The sequence below is a fragment of the Neomonachus schauinslandi genome, chromosome 15 (genome assembly GCF_002201575.2).
Source record: "Neomonachus schauinslandi chromosome 15, ASM220157v2, whole genome shotgun sequence".
Lineage (NCBI taxonomy): Eukaryota > Metazoa > Chordata > Mammalia > Carnivora > Phocidae > Neomonachus > Neomonachus schauinslandi.
Genome location: NC_058417.1, coordinates 47,782,118 through 47,801,169, shown reverse-complemented (window position 1 = coordinate 47,801,169; position 19,052 = coordinate 47,782,118). Strand labels below are relative to the sequence as shown.

Below are 19,052 nucleotides of genomic sequence, written 5' to 3'. Positions count from 1 at the left end.
ATGTGTGCTATGGAAAAACTCTTCTGTGGATCACATTGTTTAAGGAGAGATTCCAAGTTAAAGATAGATAGGTTTCCTTTTACCCAAGGGCGTGGCAGATTAGAGACAGCCACAGGTTCTTGGACACTGCTAGGCTCTGTGTCCTCGACTCTGGGTGGGCTCTGTCTTTGACAAAGTTCAGTAGAAGTGATGCTGTGCCCTCCCGTGTTATGTTTCTGGTGACTTCCACATCTGGTCTCTCGTTGGGCTTGCTCTTAAGGGCTCCTGACAGCCGCCCTGGGAGTGAGTCATCACGGTCACTTGACTTGAAACCCAAGCGAGAACAGCCTAGCTGAGCCTGGTCAACCCTCTGCACCAAGAGAGATGATAAATTATGGTGAAGCCACTAACTTTGGAGAAGGTTACTGTGCCGCCCAGCACACGGTAGGCAATCAGCGTTTGTTACATGGATGACTGGGTGAGTGAGTGAGCGACGCAAATGGGAGCCTTCAAGAGGGGGATCATCTAGTATGCCACATTTCCTAAATATGCCATCTGAGATGTCAAGACAAGTCATACAAAACAGGGCTTGATAGAATACTAGCAGGAGAAAGGCTGAATTAGAGCTTGAAATGGTAGAGTTTGGGAATTATTGATCATGTTACAGATGACCAAAGTGAGGCCCAGAGAGGTAATAGAGAGGTAAAGGGAATTACCTAGGGAAACGAAGCTAATTGGTAGACTCCACCTATGAACTAAGTTTCTTTTCTAGCGGAAGTAAAGGGGTGTGGACGACGTGGTTTCACTTATGCAAGCATGTTTCAGCTAATTAAATATAACAGGCTTCTTATTAGGTAGCCCTGTCTTTCTGCTTGCTGATCAAGTCTTTGTGTCCAGCTAGCTGTTTTCCAGGAGACCTCTCTTAAATGGTAGACTCCCAAAGAGGATATAAGGGTATTTATTAGCCTGATGTCTAGACTAAGCTCACTTCTAAGAACACCAGGATCTATAGCAACATACTTGGGCCTTTGGTCTTAAAACATTTGCCTGATGGAAATCCTTGCTTAAAACCAAAATCTCTGGAAGAATGAATTTTCAACTGACCTAGATGTTGGTGAAGGATCCAGATTTTAAAAATTCCTTTAGTCTTATGTTACAAATTCCATCGCTCTTCCTCCATGTGAGGTAAATAATAGGATCTCAAGTCTGAGTCAGTTCTTAAAACAATACAGGGAAGAATGTTAATACAGGTCAAAATCTGGGATATTTGATTTTTACCATTCCAGCCTATAACACAGCTTCCCAATCAAGTCTCCAAATCCGAGAACCACTTCAACGGGTGAAAAAGGTTTTATCTAATTATCTTCTTCTCCTACTTTGAATTGACCAACGATATATCTTTTTTTGGTCTTATCAAAGGGGCCGCTAGGACAAAAGCACATCCAATTTTAAGTAAGCTTTAGTTAGCAGACTTAAAATTGATCATGCATTTTAGTTTCAGTAACTTGCAATTTCTACACACTTTGATAATTCACTTTAAAGAGCAAACTGTCTTTAATGACAAGGCTTAAAAGAGACGACCTTTCTGAACAAAATATGAAAGCTCCGAAGAGACTGCTCTTTTAAGGAAACTATGAATTAAAATGACCTTGTGTTCTGAAACTTTTCTCTGACCATTTTTGATGTTTTACCTTTCCTTTTTACTCTCAGAACGAAAGCTAAAACACCACTGCCTTCTGTGGATGCTGATGCACTTCAATAACAGGGCTGTTAATTGTTAATTCAAACTCATATAGTTTCTCCTGTCTGCACTCTCTCGGCAGACACCTTTAATGAGGTTGCTCACAACGACAGGCATATGCCTGCTTCTGAGGAATCCACTGTTACTAGGTGACATTACAGGATAACGTCTGAATCCGGCAATTTCCCTTGAGTCACAGCCGATTCTTTTGTACAAACTCTGAAGCAAGTAGACCCATTCTCTGTTGCCCCCCTCTCAGGCCATTTTTCTCCTCGGTGCCCCTGGATGGCTGCCCTCTGAGGAGCTGATTGTTGACTGGGGAGGTTGCAAAATCAGGGGTCAGACCCCTGAAAGGGCTTGCGGCTCGGTGACACAGAAGTGGTAGGACTCAAACAAGACCATGACATGGGCAGATGATGGACAGCTGGCCCTCGCCTTAACCCTTCTCCTGCGCTCGACCCCATGGCTGGGTAAACACGCGTACCCAAGACACTGAGCGCCCACGGCTTTCCTTCTGCTGGGTCGTTCCCCACGCCTTATCACCCACTACCCGAGGAGGGTCGCACGCACAGGTGGATGACACAGCCGCCGGAGCCAAGAATGACAACTTGAAATGGAACTGAATGAGGTACTTGGGGTGAACAATCAATCTTCCAACAGATAAAAGAAGAGATGAAACCTCAGATGATTTTATAATAAGGCACAATGTTTATAATTCACTTACTGAGCACTTGCTTGATCTCCCAGTAGCCATTTATATACCCAGGGCTCAATTCAGGAAGGGATTTTAAACGTGCCAAAGGCAATTTTTCTTTCTCTTCCTTTATCAGAGGACATTCACAAAAACATTAGTGTCGGCCATCCAGTCTCATCACACGCAATCAAACTGACCTAAAGTTTCAGCACGCTTACTCCCAGATGTATGCGACACCCATCAGAAGGGAAACAGGATCTGGGTAATGTCAAAGGTTCACCAATGTTTGTGATTTCATAACCCTTGAAATAAGGAAAAGAAAGAATAGCAGGCAACTTTCCAAAACACCTACTGATATTTACTCATGGAAAATAAATATTCTTGAGTGGGAGTTCCAATTCCAGCAGACAACACAATTCACCAAGTTTTTTCACTTCAGGCAGCTAATAACCTTACTAATGAAATCTGTTGAGCTTCAACCTGTTTTTCACGGTCTGTAGAGAAGCACTTAAAAATTAATCATGTAGTCTTAATCTTTCCCTTTCGAGCACTAAATCATAGTCTGAGTACCAACTGTCCTCATTTGGTAGGTGGTTTTAATAGCATCTGCTTCGATTTTGCTTTTTCCTGAATACTCTTCAAGCCAGTGCTATAATTTATTGAAAATGCAAGAAAGACCTGAGCTTTCAAAGGACAGGGATCTTTCTTCCTGCAGGTGTCGGGGCAAACGTCACCAGGCAGAGGTGATCTAGAGTAGGAAGGCAAGGTTTTTTGTTGATGGCCGCCGCCAAGGCAGCGTCTATGCGGCTCCTGGCCCTGGCTTTGGAAGTGGCTGTAAAACCTGTTACTTCCTTATCATCTCTGGGTCTCAGTTACGGTACAAGAAAGGGTAATTAATCCTTGGGCAGCAAACAACGGAGATGGGCGTGGGAAAGAGACAAGAATTTTGAAAAGGCGTAAAGAAACGTTCTGCCCTGTCCTGTTACAGTAAACGGGATGATCATGGCCCTGCCCGCAGTCCAGATTTTTAGAGCGTCTCAAAGGGTCCATGGCATATACCACAATGAAGTCAAAAGAATACAGAGCATCCATCTACTGCAATTCAGAATTTCCTCAGCAAATGGGGCTGACCAATCAGCAGAGAACACAGACCAATCAGCAACGACCAATCAGAAGCAATGTGCTGATTGGTCAGTTGGGTGGAGACAAACACCCAATCAGGAGAACACCACCATATTCGCAGAGAGGAAAATGGGACCAATCACAACTCATCTGCCACCACTTGCCACTGGGTTGCGTGGCCTTGGAACACACCCTTCTGTTTTTAGGCTTTCTTAAAGAGCATCAATTGATACGATAATGAAACCACCACCATAAAAAGAGAAAGCAACAATAAAACCATAGCTGCTACATAAAATTCTTACACCATTCTGCCTCTGGAGTCCCAGGGTCAGACGAGACCAACGCGACAACTCCTTAAACTGGTATCAGATGACCCAGTGATTTTTATTCTAAATAAACGAACTGCTTATGGATGTGATCTCTGACACGACATAAGGTATTTTTCCCCATAGTACAATTTGAGATTGTCAGGATTTTCTAGGGAAAAATACCGTGGATACGCCATACTTATTTTGGCAAACGAGGTGCAATAAAAAGTAGAAATAAAATTGATAAGTACAAAATATAATGTTTTAATAATATGTGAACACAAACATGAAAACAATGTAAGCATGCTAAAAATTGTGATGCGATACTACAAACGTGATTTTGATCATACGCAACTGGTAAAATTCTATACAAAAGCGTCAACAAGGCATATTATGAGAAATCACTTCTTTCCCCAATATAAGCAATTCTCAGCACACGCTCAAATGCACGCGAATATGGAAATCCGAAATAAAGGAATGTTAAAAAAAAATAACTTAGGCAGACACAAATAAAACCACCCCATAGCGTATGAGTGATGCATGTGTTTATGATCTTAATTACATTTAAGTATTAAAAAATGCCATTGATCTCACAGTTTACAATATCCAAATCTTCAAACCTGCTGGAAGAAATCCACAGTGCAGCCCAGACAGTGACATCCACTGCCCTCGCCCTGTGCTACTCAGGTAAGCCTTCGCGCAGTTACCTGAAAATCAAAAATCTCAGTTCACGATTTTCTCCAGGTCTGATGGGCATGTCAACGATAAAATATGTCCTAACTCGGAAGGAGTTGGATAGAGGTTAAAAAGGATATTCGGTATCAAAATTTCATCATTTATGCCCAGAAAGGATCCAATCCCATCTGCACCAGGCAATAGAAGCTTTCGAAAAGTGAATGATTCACAAGGTCTTAACTTTTAAACCGATGCCAAGTAAGTGCTTTGGCCTTTCACTGCGTGAGAAGGGAGGCTGTTTGACTGACTTAGAGCAGGTAAACATAATCGATGTCTGTGATGTCTCTGGGAACCCTGGACTAAAAAGGCATCCTTGAGAAGCGCATGCTGAGGGCACTAAAGTCACAGTGTTGCCACACGACCGAGCCGTTTATCTGTTTTGGTCTGGAGAACATCTGCAACAGTGCCAAACCTCCAGGGGATACGGGGCTTTGAAGATGTGGGCTACCACACTAAGGATTGCATCATCTCGCTATCTTAAAAGAAAGACGGTCTCCTTAACCCTGCAACTGGGCTTTAAGACAATGTCTTGTCAGGACGATGCAGGTGAGGCCCAGACTTGTCAGGCATCTGCAGATTCTCTCATTCTGTTCTGATCGTACTAAGCACTGTGATTACAAGAGGTGGGTGGCTTCTCAAAGACAGGCTATTTAGTAAAAAAAAAAATCGGTATTTTTTTTTTTTTCCAAATTGATACTATGTGTAAGCATTTTAATAAAGACCCTACGGTCAACCCGGGAGACTCACAGGTGCCAACAATACAAACTAATCAGAAGGCCTTAGGAGCGTGGGCTGTACCTTCTGCCTTGGTATGTAGTCAGTTCTTCTTGAAGGATGGATGCTCTCTTCTGCAGAAAGTTAACCTAGAAAAAGACACCACGTATGAGCAGAGGCGAATGTGGCTGAAATGGCAAAATATGGTGCAAATAACGTGGCTCCCTAGATAAAAGGGAGAGGGTTTGTTGAATGTCAGTGTTGTGCTTTTCACCTTCGATCACATTGCATCCCTCCTGAAAAGCCATCCGAGACAAGAGTCCATCCAAATTCATTACTGCAGAGCCATTTTGGTCTGGCCCCAGCCCGTCCTTGAGGCTCCATTTCTCCTCCCGTCCTCCCCACCATCACCACCTTGTACACCATGTCTTCCTGACTCCTTTGCCCTTTGGCACGGGGCATTTTCTCTCTGGAATGCTCGGCTACCTATCTCCCATTTATCCTCTACCGTTTAGTTCAAATGTCACCTCTCCTACATGGAGATTTCTTCGATTCCTCCCCAACAGCTCATCACATCCTAGGCCAAGTCAGGGCCCCTCCTCTTTACTCCTACTCCTGTGCTTCATTATTAGCACTTCTCAAGCTGCACTGGGGTTACGTGTTTTCATATCTCTCCCCCAAACCTGAGAGCTCGTCTGGGACAGGGAGGATGTTTCTTCGTCCCTGTGTTCCCAGCTTCTTTCACAGGGCTGGGTGGGACCCTGGTGTTCACTAGTGTTTAATGAGTGAATGAGTGAGGAGAAAGAAAATCACTGTCTTCTGGAAACCTCAGTCTGTCTTGGGGATTCCCTGAGGTTGGAGAGACAATATCGGTAGTGGAAAGAGCCTAGGCCAGAGTTAGGCCAGCTTGGGTTCCACTCCTGGCTTGGCCTCGATGGCTCTAGGAAAGTTACTTGAGCTCTTGATGCCTCATCTGTGAAATGGGATCGATGAGAGCTGCTTCCCAAGGTTAGGAGGAGGACATGAAAAGACTAAAAGAAGCCGCCTAGTGGCTTAGCATGTTCTCTTAAATCAGATCTTCACAGTGTGGTTTGATTTTTTTGGAAGCATAAATTTCTATATAGTATTAAAGATACCTCTATCAGGTATGAATTCAAAAGCACCTTACACGAACAAATAGAAACAGTTTGGGGGTAACTCCTACTATGGCTCGATGTAATCAAGAGTCAGCGGTATTTGATCATTTCAGAATTGTTTACTCTTGCTGCTTTGGTCTGAACTGAAACCATGGCAACGGCTGATTCTGAAGCCTAGTTGGCCAGAGAACACTGCCGGCGAACAGCAAATGTGCTTGCAAGAGAGGAAAGCACACTTTCTCTAGACGGGTACATATCCAGGTGGTCCCCCTCGGTTTTGCTTACTTGTAATATCACCCTGGTCTTAATTCTAGCCAATTGCTCAAATGACCCATAGGACAATTGATAATGTTGACAGATGCAAGCATTACACGGATTCGGCCTCCCCTCCCCACCCCTGCTTTGCGATTGGAATCCCAACAATTTTCAGAAAATACAGACACCTGTGCTTTCAAACTAAATTTGCACCCTCTGTGGCCTGCGACTCCTCCACGCAGCTGCCAGCTAGCAGGACTCTCTTTCTGGGTCAACTTCCAGTTTTAGGAGGCTGCAGTGGCTTTTATTACAGGGAAATGAGGTGAATGATAACAGAAGCCCTGCAGGTGGCTATCAGATTTCTTTCTTTCGGTCTTTTTTCCTTAAAAAAAACCCCTCCTCTGAAGGTGCCAGGTCCTCCATAGCCAACCCTATGGAAGCTCTCCTACAGAGTTAATGGGTAAACCACACTGCAAGGGAGCTTTCCATGTAAATAAAAATGACTTAACCCTTTCTACCTTAACACTTTCCTGCAGTCCTTATGTTTATAGGCAGGAGCGAACGAGGGAAAATGTGGCTGGCAGGAGCAAAGCCAACAGTAGCCCACAGAATGCTAGAACGGACATTTCATCTTCAGGTGAGAGGCTTTTGACGGAGGGGAATACATACGGGGCGGCCGAAGTTTGCTGCGCGCGCTTTGCCCTACACATTACAAAGAGCACATGTGGATATCATCCAATCGTATCGGTTCATAAATCAATTTATTGAGCACCTACTATGTGGCAGGCATTGTTCTTGGCACAGAGAGCAAAGACCTCTTTCTCTCAAGGACCTTTCCCAGAAAAAAGTATGATTTCCTTTTTTTTTTTTTTTTGAGGTTTCTTACCAGAGACACGATTTGCAAATATTTTCTCCTATACCATGGTTTGTCTCTTCAATTTCTGAATGTTGTCTTTTGAAGTATAAAGTTTTAACTTTTAGTAAAGTCCAATTCATCTGGTTTTTTCTTCTGCTGCTTGGGCTCTTGGTGTCACAGCGAAAAAAATAACTCCCACCTAACCCAAGGCACAAAGATGCACTCCTTAATCTAAGAAGATTTCTTCTTTCCCTCATTTACAGTGTACATTCCAGTACAGAGTTTTTTTTAGCTCTTACATTTAGGTCTATGATCCGTTTTGAGTTAACTTGTTGAATAATGTGATTCTCCCAGCACCTTTCTTTCCATTTTTCCCTCAGTCTTGGGACATTTGGAAACCAACTGATCAAAAAAATATATAATAGGGTGGCTCAGTTGGTTAAGCATCTGCCTTCAGCTCAGGCCATGATCCCAGGGTCCTGGGATTGAGTCCTGCATCTGAGCAAGGAGCCTGCTTCTCCCTCTGTCTGCCGTGCTCCCTGCTTGTGTGCGCTCTCTCTGTCTCTGACAAATAAACCAAATCTTATATATATATAATATATATGTCCTTTTTTCCCCTGGACTCTCAATTCGATTTCATTGATCTCTGTGTCTACCCTTTCGCCAATATCATACTGTCTTGATTATTACAGCCTTGTAGTGAGTTTTGAAATTGGGAAGCATGAGCCCTCCCAAATTCATTCTTATTTTTTCAAGATGGTTTTGGCTACTCTGGGTCCTAGCTATTGCTTTTCATCAATCTCAGTCATACAAGGATTCTTAGACATACAAAGGGAACATGACTGTTGTAGGGGAAAGTACATTTTAGGTTCCTAAGTGTATTAGAAGTGGGAACGTGTAGATTCGTTCCCATGTTAGAGTCATTAGACTGGCAATATATAAAATGTGTTTCTAGAAGTACACGGAGAAAACTGACGTTGGGAGCTGTGAAATAATCTTAAGCATCTAAATTTACATCCAGTGCATCTCTCACACTGTATTTCATAAGCTATTCCAAGAACTACACATTTCAGCAAGAAATATTTAACTGAATTATTTGAATACCTTGTCATTATTCTGCTTGGAATTTAAAATGCATCTTGCTATGTCTAACAAGCATACAAAACACACCAGAATAGAAATGCTTCTAATTTAGCCATCGTTTCTGTTCCTCTGCCCTTTCACACAGTCAGGAAATCTCCGATGTGTCAAGCGATGGCATTTGGGGCCTGGTACCAAGAGGAGAAACGGGGAGGCTGTACTGGAATGTACACTGTAAATGAGGGAAAGTAACCATAACTGAACTTTTCAATTTCACGGGTGCTTGTAAGGAAATCTTATTGAGACAATGAGTTGCAAAACTAGTAAGAAAAACTTAAAAAAAAAAAAAAAATCCAAACAAAAAACCATTCATCCTGGTTGTATGTTATGTTATTACATAAATTTCTGGCATCAGTTCAGAATTAAACTTATTTGTGAGTCTGTTTTCAGGATATACACACCACCTGAACCCTGAGGGAATGCCTTGATTCTGGTAATTACCTGTGACTTTAGGGAGGAAATGGTGTCTTCCAGCTCTTGTCTTAGAGATGCTGGCATCAATCCTTTGAATTTGGTCTCGTATTCTTGTCGTATATAAGTTATCTAAAGTGAAAAAAAAAAAGACAGCTTATCAGTTTTTTTCCCACGGAAATGATTTTCAATTTTTAAAATAATAAATAATAATATTTATTTATCACAAAGGTAAGTTTGCTACATGTGGTCAATAAAGATGAAACGACAGGAAACAGAGTTACAAACTGAAAAAGGCACTCGGTCTGCCCTTGTGAGTCTGGCAGAGACAGTTCCTGAAACACTTTTATTTCTTTAAAATCCCCATTAACACAATTTTCAGCCCTTGATAAGTAAAACGCCTGTTCTCTCCTCACCGCTCGTGATATACGCACTATGCTAACCTTTTCTTGATCAGGATGTGGATTATGATCATTGATACACTGTGATTTGAGGACAACTCAGGCTTTGTTGTTGCTCTGATTAAGACACTCCCTCCAACTGGCTAGGCAGCTGGGTGCTTGATATAATCCATAGGACAATGAAGATAGGAATAAAGAAGAATCCCTGCTGCTGTGCCTCCAAGACTCCTCAACACAGGTAGACCAGAATGTCTTGCCATTGTGAACTTCTCTGGCTCATGGGCTTCCCTCTTCCTCCAGAACACAATCAAGCCTGGGCTCAGCTAACTGATGGATCCCTGGGCTGGTTTGGTGGCTCATCTCTCTAAAAGCTACAGACAGAAGCAAAGGAGGGAGGCAGAAGAAGAGTCTTTGGAGGGATATGCCTGAGCAGAATGAAGAGGTGCATGAGTATGTGTGTCTTGGTGTCTTTCTCCAGTTATTTGATTTCTCTTCCTCTTAATCTGAGATGTGAAGGAATTCAAAAACCTATTGCATGTGCCGTGTGTGACTTAACTGAGTATTAAAGCAGAATTGCATAGTACCCCATAAATGATTCATTGGATGCACCTGGAAATAAGGTAACATACTATGAAAATATGTGCAACTGAGCTCAGTTAAGACAAGTCTATGCATTGATCTACTGAAGATAATTTAAAATTACCAGCCTTAATTCCCAACTTTTCTTAGACTAAACTGAATTAAGAAATGTGTTCTAATAGTTCATTTCATTATCCATTAAAATCCCATGGCAAATGTTCTAGAATATGATTTTTCAATTTTTGGCAAAGTGTTTTTTGACCTATGTTATAATCTTGTGATTTACACCTAAAGGAAAAACAGAAATAATGAAACATGATCTCTCCCAGTGATGTAATAATTTTTCCCACCTTCTCCTCTTGGACTTAAGTTCAATAGTTAGATCAAAATGAAATGCACATGCAAAGCGAAACACATGCTTTATAAAACAGATCTTAAGGGCAACATTTATCGAGGGTCCACAAGCTGGTATATTGACTATATTTTTCTATTGTTCAACACTGGCTCTGAAATTTTGAGCTACTACTCTTTCAAAAGGGACTCCTGTGTGCTATCTCTCTTGTATCCTTGTTTGGTTGGAATGTCTGCCCACTGTCTGTACATTTGCAAGACCACTGAACTGGCTATAATAATGCCCAAGCCCCATTTCCTCTCCCCTAGGACTTTGGCAACTTTTCTTTTCAATGTCCTCTTGGCATCACATCCACCTACGGTGAAGTCTGAAGCCAGGCTGGGTTGTTTTCTGTGTTGAAGGTGACTTTCTCTGCTTGAATGCCCATGTGATTTTTCTTTTTCCTCGATTCAGGAACTCCACTGGGATACGTTTTGGTATTAACGATGACCATTTTTCCTGAGACACTGTGTATGCCCTTTCTGTCTTTTCTTGGGGCCATCTTCCCTCAGTTTTAAGTACTTTGGAGGTGAAGGCGAAGCACTTAAGTTCTTCGGTTAATTCTCATAGTTTCTCTTGACTCCGTTGTCTTGTCCCCACTTCACCTTTCATATCTGATGGCCTCCTTCTACTGGAGGCTAGGCCACAGACAGCAGAGAATGGTGTGTGAACAAGACTGCCCTTTGATCACCCTATCACATCACTTTTAAATTCAGTTGGCTATATTTTCCAACTTTTTTTGAGGATCCGGGCATTTCCACTTTCTCTCTACTACTCCTTTGTTTTTATGATTTCAGTGAATCTGAGTGAACTTAAAATGAGCTCTTGGAAAATCTGAAATTACCTCACTTATGAATGAGACTATCAACCAGGAAAATATTACTACCCTGAGTCCTTAAACCCAAATCCTGAATTTAAAAATCATTATACCACACAGAATCCTGTTACCTTAATAAAGTCATGGAAAACTTTAATCTGTTTTGCTCTATTTATAAGGTTAAAAATGTTACGACCAGCAAACATTTATTGAGTACTTCCGATGTGCCAGATACAATTCTAAGTGCTTTATTAAGTGGTGAATCCTTCTGACAACTCAGTGAGGTAAGCACAGAGAGGCGAGCAAGCCAGGACTGGAACTCAAGGAGTCTGACTGTCAAGCACACATTCTTAGCCACTATGCTCTGTTGTTTCTCAAATAACCTTTCCAAATGCTGAGATGTTTCTTCTACCCCCAAAGGAAAAGGACATCACAGACACAACCAGTTAGAGAAGTTTCATCCACTACACACTGGTGCTCCCCACAATATAACAGGGGCTGAGGAAAGGGGCGGACGTACGACCATCCTTCCAGACATCCATCCGTTCTTTGCTTTATTTCTTTTTAATGCCTACAATAACAATGACAACAATAATTTCTTCCTCACACTTTCCCACTGGTTTAAAATTTCAATTGAAGATTTATAGATAAGACTAATTTAAAAAATCTCTACAAGTGCAATGCACATATTGACCTAAACTAGAGGTTCCATAAATCCCCCACAGAAGCACACATTTTACGGTCCAACCAGTGAAAGCTGTATCTAAGTTTGTCACATGGCAAAATGAGAAAGAGGAAGGAAAGAATTAGCTTATATTCTTTCATATCACTTTCGATTCCTGCTACTATTTTTCTATCCCCACCTCTGACCCAGGATGTGTTTGAGGGGGAATAATGAGGGGGTGATAACACTTATCTATAGACTAATCACAAACTATGAACTGCCAAATACGCCAATCTCCTTTCGTCTTCCTGCCTTCCCACATTTCCCTTGTGGTCTGAATCTGACCTTACAACAGATCAAGAAGCTAGAGGAAGTTGAACTGATCTAAGCAAAGGGTTTGATGGACATACAATTCCTTTTACTAAGGCAAATGAAAGTTTTTATATGTAAGTCTATATTATTAGGTTTGAATATTAATTTTCATTAGCATATACTGTCCAATTATACTCGTGAAGGCTCTATTAGTTTATTAAATGCAGAAGCATTCAAAGACTGTTCTCACTTGAATAATTCTGGAAAGGCATTTCCAGGACTGTTTTGGCTCATTTCTACCCTACCTCAGCACTCCCACTGCCCTCTAAAAGCACTGTGCATAATTATCTGCTCTTCCACATTCCTCAACCACCTCACGCCAAATAGATTATCAGCCTCCCCCCTCCCGCTTTCCTTCATCTTCTTCCCTTTAGCAAAGGAAAATTAGGAAACATAGGACCTTGTGACAAACAACGACATTCCTGTGATGTAATAAGACCTCTGGACGCTGAGTGGAAATGGTGTATGTATAACATGGTGCCCGCGTGACCAAAGACAGCTGTGCTCCGCACCATGGCAACAGACTGCCCACCTTTCCCTTGAAGGCAGAGCACTGACAATATTTCCTTTAATTTTTAAAAAGGACCACGAAGACTGAGAACAACCACAACTAGATTTTAGTGTTACACTCAAGTAAAACTTACATCCCGGGTTATCGGCCAAATACTCATTCGCATAAACAAGAGTCTACAGAATCTGTAGTTGACTTGAGCCAATGGGATCTCTGGAGATAAAAATTCAAAGTGATGTTGAAAAAAGTGAACCTTGGAAACCTTACAATTTCACTGAAAACATGGAAGGAGAACGAAAGCACATTTTGTGGTGTTTTTATTGAAAAACGCTATCAACTAGTGATGTCGACATGTCATAACCATGTCAAATATGTCACCCTCCTGTGGTATAACAAACAACAAGATGGAAGCCTGCAGCTTTATACACACAACTTAGGGATGGTGCCTCAGCCACAGGTTATTTTATCGTAAGCTTCCATGCACCCAAGACGGCATTCACTTCTGAAGAGGTGAGGAAAGGGGAGGCCACTGGGGTTCCTGTGTCACACGTTCCTGCATAGTCATTTGTGATTGTTTTCTGAGGTAAGAGGGAAGCACTTTCGGAAAATGACTGTGCCTCATATTACTTTACAAAATCCAACCGAGCATTTTGGGGGTCAGCTCAGCAGATGAAAAAGGGAACTAAGTCAGACTTCTACTGATGGCATCTCTGAACTATCTCCCCACTTTGCTGTCGCCCTGGGACCGTCCCAGTCCGGGATGCCTTTGTCTTGCACCTGACCCACAGACGTACTAGTAACGTTGGTTTTGGTTTTTGATTCAAATTTTCTTAACATTTAAAATCACAATCAAATCCTTTAGTGAGACCAACAAGGTCCTGCACCGTCTGGTCTCTATTCACCTCTCATTGCCGTCACTCGACGGTCCTCTCATTTCCAGACACCAGACTCGTTGGCTTCTTTCTGTCCGTTCACCAGGTGCCTGGATACTTTCCCTCACAACAGGCCCTTTCTCCTTTTCCTCTGCCCACTTTCCTGTCCCGTGGGGTTTTGCCACTCCTCCATCTAGATCTCTGGGTGTAGAGGGTCCCGCAGCATGGTGTCTCAGGGGGCAGGCCCTGGGGAGGAGGCTGCATCTGGGGCAACTGCCTCCCAACTTCAGATGAGCTAGAGCCCCTCACTGTGGCAGGCAATAGCCTTCCTCAGTTTCCACAACAGCCCTCGCTCTCACGCTGTGACCCAGTCTCTTGTCATTTCACTGGCAAGGAGCCCCCTCAGCATTTTTGTCCCCTGTTACTCCTGGGACTTCTCTTCCAGCTGCCTCTGCCTGCTGATGGGCTCGGCACCCTGTACTTGCGGCTTTGGCCTCACTCATCACTCTGGGGTTCTGTTCTGTTTCCAGGTCACACACAGATGTCCATCCTGCTTTTGACTCCCAGTACATTTTACTTTTCTCTCTCTTTTTTTAAAAGATTTTTTAATTTATTCATTTGAGACAGAGAGAGCAAGCGAGAGCATGAGCAGTGGGGAGGGGCAGAGGCAGAGGGAGAAGCAGGCTTCCCGCTGAGCAGGGAGCCCCATGTGGGACTCGATCCAGGACCCCGGGATCATGACCTGAGCCGAAGGCAGACACTCAACCAACTGAGCCACCCAGGTGCCCCCGTTTTACTTTTCTCTTTTGCATTTTCTCATTTTCTATTTTACCAATTATCATTGAGTGTTTGGTGCAGAGGGGGTGCCCATGACTTGACCTTACAGAGCCATCTTGTGCAAAAGGACAGGCTGTTTTGTAACCTGCCTTTGAACAGTCAAGTGTAGAGGTTAGGAACCCAGACTCTGGAGCGGGAATGTTGGAGCTGAACCTGAGTTGGGTCCCTAAACTGCATGCCCTGGGAAGGTTAACTTCTCTGTACCTCAGTCTCTTTATCAGGAAAATGGGAATTATAAATTCTTGGGGCTGCTGTGAGATTTAGGCGACTTAATACATGTAGGAGTTTTACAAGAGTGGCACTTAGTAAATAAATGTTCAATAAATGTTAGTTATCATTACATCATATAATGGAGGCTATCCATATATATTTCATTATATTATATCTATGTATATTATGAATTATATACATATATTTCATTTAGCCAAACCTCTAGCACTATACTTTTTGATTTCTAATTATTTGCAATACTAGAAATCCTGATAGCAAATTATTTGCATATATTCACGATTAACTTGAGGGTTCCATTTAAACCTTTTTGCATTTTTTAGTATCTACGGATTGAGAAAGTACATCATGACAAAAAGCTTCTATGAGTTCAGAATGAATTTTAAGTGAATTTGTATTTTATAATTAAAATTATCTACAAGGCTTTGGAAAGCAGTAGTACCTGTTTTTGACTCATTATTTATCCTGGCTACCGACCATGATTGGTGTATGTATGAGTTTCCTCAGAGCCTTGCCAATAGCTCTGGTCCACAGGTGGGGAATCATTGCTCCATGCTGAATGATTTAAGGAAAGGATCTCAGGTTAAAGCTCTCTCTCCACCCAGCCTGGATTTCTACCCATTAGATACATATGGGAGGGTTGGGGGAAATTAACAGATGCTTCTTCTCACTGTGGATTCGGGGATCCAGAACTGTGTCCTTCTAACACCTGGCTTAGCTGAACGCCATAAAGCAAATGGAGTTTGATTGTTGAATAAATTGTAGGGGGCTGGGGATGAGGGAAAGCACAAGAGATAAGTTTGGAGCATAGCATATAGTCTGAGACAGGGTGAACATGGGTGGGCGCTGCAGTGGAGGGTTTGGAGTAGTGGAGAACATCAGAAAGATGCCGGGCTTTCTGCAGGGTGGTGACAGGCAAGTTAAGAGGTGGGCAGGAGGGGGACACAGGGAGGGAGGTTACTGGGGGGGGGGGGGGGAAGGGGGGGGGGGGAGGGGGGGGGGGGGGGTCTAATAGAAGGTGAGCAGAAATGTGGGGGATGTTTCTGAGCAATGGGCCTTTGTGCAGCAAAAAGTTTTTGCATGGGCTTTTTAGGGGAGGGGGTATATAAAACTCATCAGTTTGATACTGAATTCCAATGTGGTTTAAAGAAAAAGAGTGAACGAAATTGTAGCAAAAGATGGTGCCAAAAAAATGCTCTGGTGCAGCTGAGAAAAAATGCACTGCCTTCTAAGAAATGTCATTTTTATTGGGGTTAAGGCATTATGCGTTGCCACAGCAACTGCCGAGCGAGATCCATTTTAAGAAAGGTGCTCTGCAGCCATAGCTGGTGTACTTTGATTCTCAAATACAAAGTGAAAAATGTAGAAGTAACCATAGTTTTCTCAACAATCCTCAAAATGTTCATTTCCCCCCTCTTTCTTCAATACGGTTTCATCTTATGGTTCTTTATTCCAACGGGGTGCCCTCAGACCGAGGCTGCAGCTCAGAGGACCCCCTTGTTCCCTGTACCTAGGGACCGGTCTCTGGTCCGGTCTGCAGCGAAGCCTGCTGCAGACTGGACCTGAGCCTCCCAGGAAAGGGGGCGGCTGATTAAGGAAGCAGCCACCAGCCCCTCTAATGGGAGGACAGCATGAACTAGTTTCTGGAAAGGGTTATTGTTTTAAGAGGAAGGAACAGTTTTCTGGTACTGTGGAGAAAACCGTGGCCCGAGGGTGAAGACAATGATCCGAACCTAGCACTTTTGTTAGCTTTGGAAGCTCTAAATTCAGCTGCGGGTGGTTGGAAAGATTCCTGACAGCAAAAAGAAACCTGGGTTTCATAGTCTATTCATAAGAATCAACACACATAGAAAAGATGAGAAGCGGGTATGATAATCAGAGGCCAATACGTTGCCCAAATCTGTCCATGAAGCAAAGACTTAAATACATATCTAATAAGAAGACTGAGGTGGTGGCAGGAAATTAAAATGTGTGAATATTAAAATTTTGGAGGACATGTTGCACATAAGCAGTACCCTTTCCCTCCTGATGTCGAAGAAAAATCTGAAACCGTATCTTAGAGCTCCTATGAACAAATGAGGCCTTTGGAGGTACTCATTTAGAATTTCACAAGATATATGTGGTGGATATTTGCTTCACCCTCCAGCATTCATTCGAGAGGCTTCTGCTTACTGGAACACACTCCTCCCCCACACTGTCCACTCAAGATCATGGGGGGTGGAGTATGTGATAAGGCCTAGCCAATCATCACATCACATGCCCCTTGTGCTGGGATCATTTGGGGCCTGGGTACATGATCCAAGTTGAGGTCACCGGAGTCACCAAGAATCATGGGACAAACTCTCTCATCCACTAGACTTCACCCAGGGGGCGTCATTCTGGGGTTGTGTCAGCCATCTTGCTACCACAGAGTGAAAGCTGGACTGAGAGGGGAGCCAATCCAGAGGAAGAAGAGCTGAGAACTGGAGAGAGAGAAACCGGGCCCTTTGTCCGGCTGACCCCGAAGTTCGCCCTGCCCTTAGATTTTTTTCAGTTTGGGTTGCATTTTCTGCCACTTGCAACTAAATTAGTCCTGATTGAAAAGGGGTAGAATAGGCAAAATATTAACTTGCATCTATGTGTTGCGTCTGTTTGACCAAGGGTCAGCAAACTTTGGCCTACAGGCCGAATCTGGCCCGCCACCTATTTTTGTAAATAAAGCTTTATTGGAACACAGAAATGCTCATTTGCTTACCTATTATCTTGTGGCTGCTTTGCATGACAATGGCAGAGCTGAGCCATCCTGACAGAGACCCGGTGGCCCGCAAGTTAAGTCTAAGCCATTTTCTCTGGGGCCCTGCACAGAACGTTGGCTGATCCCCACACGCACGAGAACCACGAGGCGGGGAGCGCACTTGTTTTGCTGTCTGCGGTGGCGCCAGCATTTATCTTGGTGCCTGGCATATGGTAGCAACTCAATAAATATTTGCTGAGTGAATGAATGAATCAAACCTCACAGCACACCGTGTTAGGTCCGTCTTTGTCTTCAGACGACAGGATCTTTAGAATGTGGAGAGCAAACAACTCACAAAACCTGTCCCGAAAGACAAAGAGCCGATTCTGTCCGTGAGGAACCATCAGGGTCCTGCGGTTTTTAATCAGCGCCGTGGCTACGAATGAGTGGGCCAGCTTCAGGCCTGAGGGAGGGGAGTTTGCTTCATCCATGTTCTGCCCCCTCCTCATGACAGGACTTTTTATAGGGTCGCCACATTAAATGGCTCCTGCTTCCTGGTGTGTGTGTGTGTGTCTCCTGAAATTAAATGCTGGCTCCTCTCTCTCTGGAATATATTATTTTGGTTTCTATTCCTAATGTTTTTCTTCCGGACAATACCATTGCTGGAATTTTCCTTCACATACGTTGATATATGCTAGGAACACACCCTTACTTCAAAGATCGGCTGGCTGAAGTCTGAGAGGGCTATGATGCCTGCACCAGTTCTGGAGGCAGAGACTGAGAAAGGCTGAATGGGGAGCCTGCGGAGGCACGTGCTGGAGAACGTGGACACGCGGCGGGGCCGAGTTTATAGGAGTTAAAGGGAAGCAACGTGTCCACTTTACTTCGGAAGGTCCATCTTCAAAAGGGTTTGGAGAGTACGCTTTGGTGGGGGGACGGGGTGGTTTTCACTGTTGTCCTCTCAGCGACAGACTGGGTCAGCCCTTTCTGGGTGGGGCCTGCCGAGGTAGTGTCCATCAACGGAGGACCGAAACCCCAACCAAGGGGGGAGGGGAAAGACTCCCGAGACTTTTAACTGACTTCCTTAAATAGAAGACCCAAGAAGACTTACGGAGTGAGACTGATATTCAGTATGGCTGGTAGGGGTTTTGGAGTCCATGTGATATTTGCTCTTTGTGAACTGAAGTAAGGTTGGAACACTTGGCATATGGTAAACGCTCAGCGAACATTGTTTTAATGAGTTAATGACTGAACAGAGCTATGGCTGGATAGATAGTTGGGACCTTGAAATTATGGAGGCAGTAAAAGTCATCCCATCGAGTTTCGATTGAATGTAATAGAAAATAAAGAGAAATCAGCATGGACAAACCCCTGCTATGCTATGTATTAAGGAACTGATACATAATCTTCCACCTATTGTCAAGACGCCATTCAGTCCTTCCATAAAATCTGAGAGACAGATAGTATCATACCCATTTCATAGATGAAGAAATAGGCCCACAGTGAGTAACTGCTAGACCCAGGGCTGAAGCTGGACATCTAAACCCGCTTCGTGCCCACTTACGGTGGGGACACT

General features: G+C 43.4%; 1 protein-coding gene across 1 annotated transcript in view; it reads right to left on the bottom strand.

The window, feature by feature from the left end:
* Window positions 1-5,358: 5,358 nt before the first annotated feature.
* The window catches only part of CEP112 (centrosomal protein 112), a 409,030-nt gene continuing 395,336 nt past the window's right edge, over window positions 5,359-19,052 (bottom strand). Inside the window, exons 24-25 of the mRNA XM_044921845.1 lie at window positions 9,122-9,223; window positions 5,359-5,442 (exon numbers count right to left, since the gene is read on the bottom strand). Of these exons, the coding sequence (XP_044777780.1) occupies window positions 5,359-5,442; window positions 9,122-9,223 (186 nt within the window). The remainder of the gene's footprint in view (window positions 5,443-9,121; window positions 9,224-19,052) is intronic.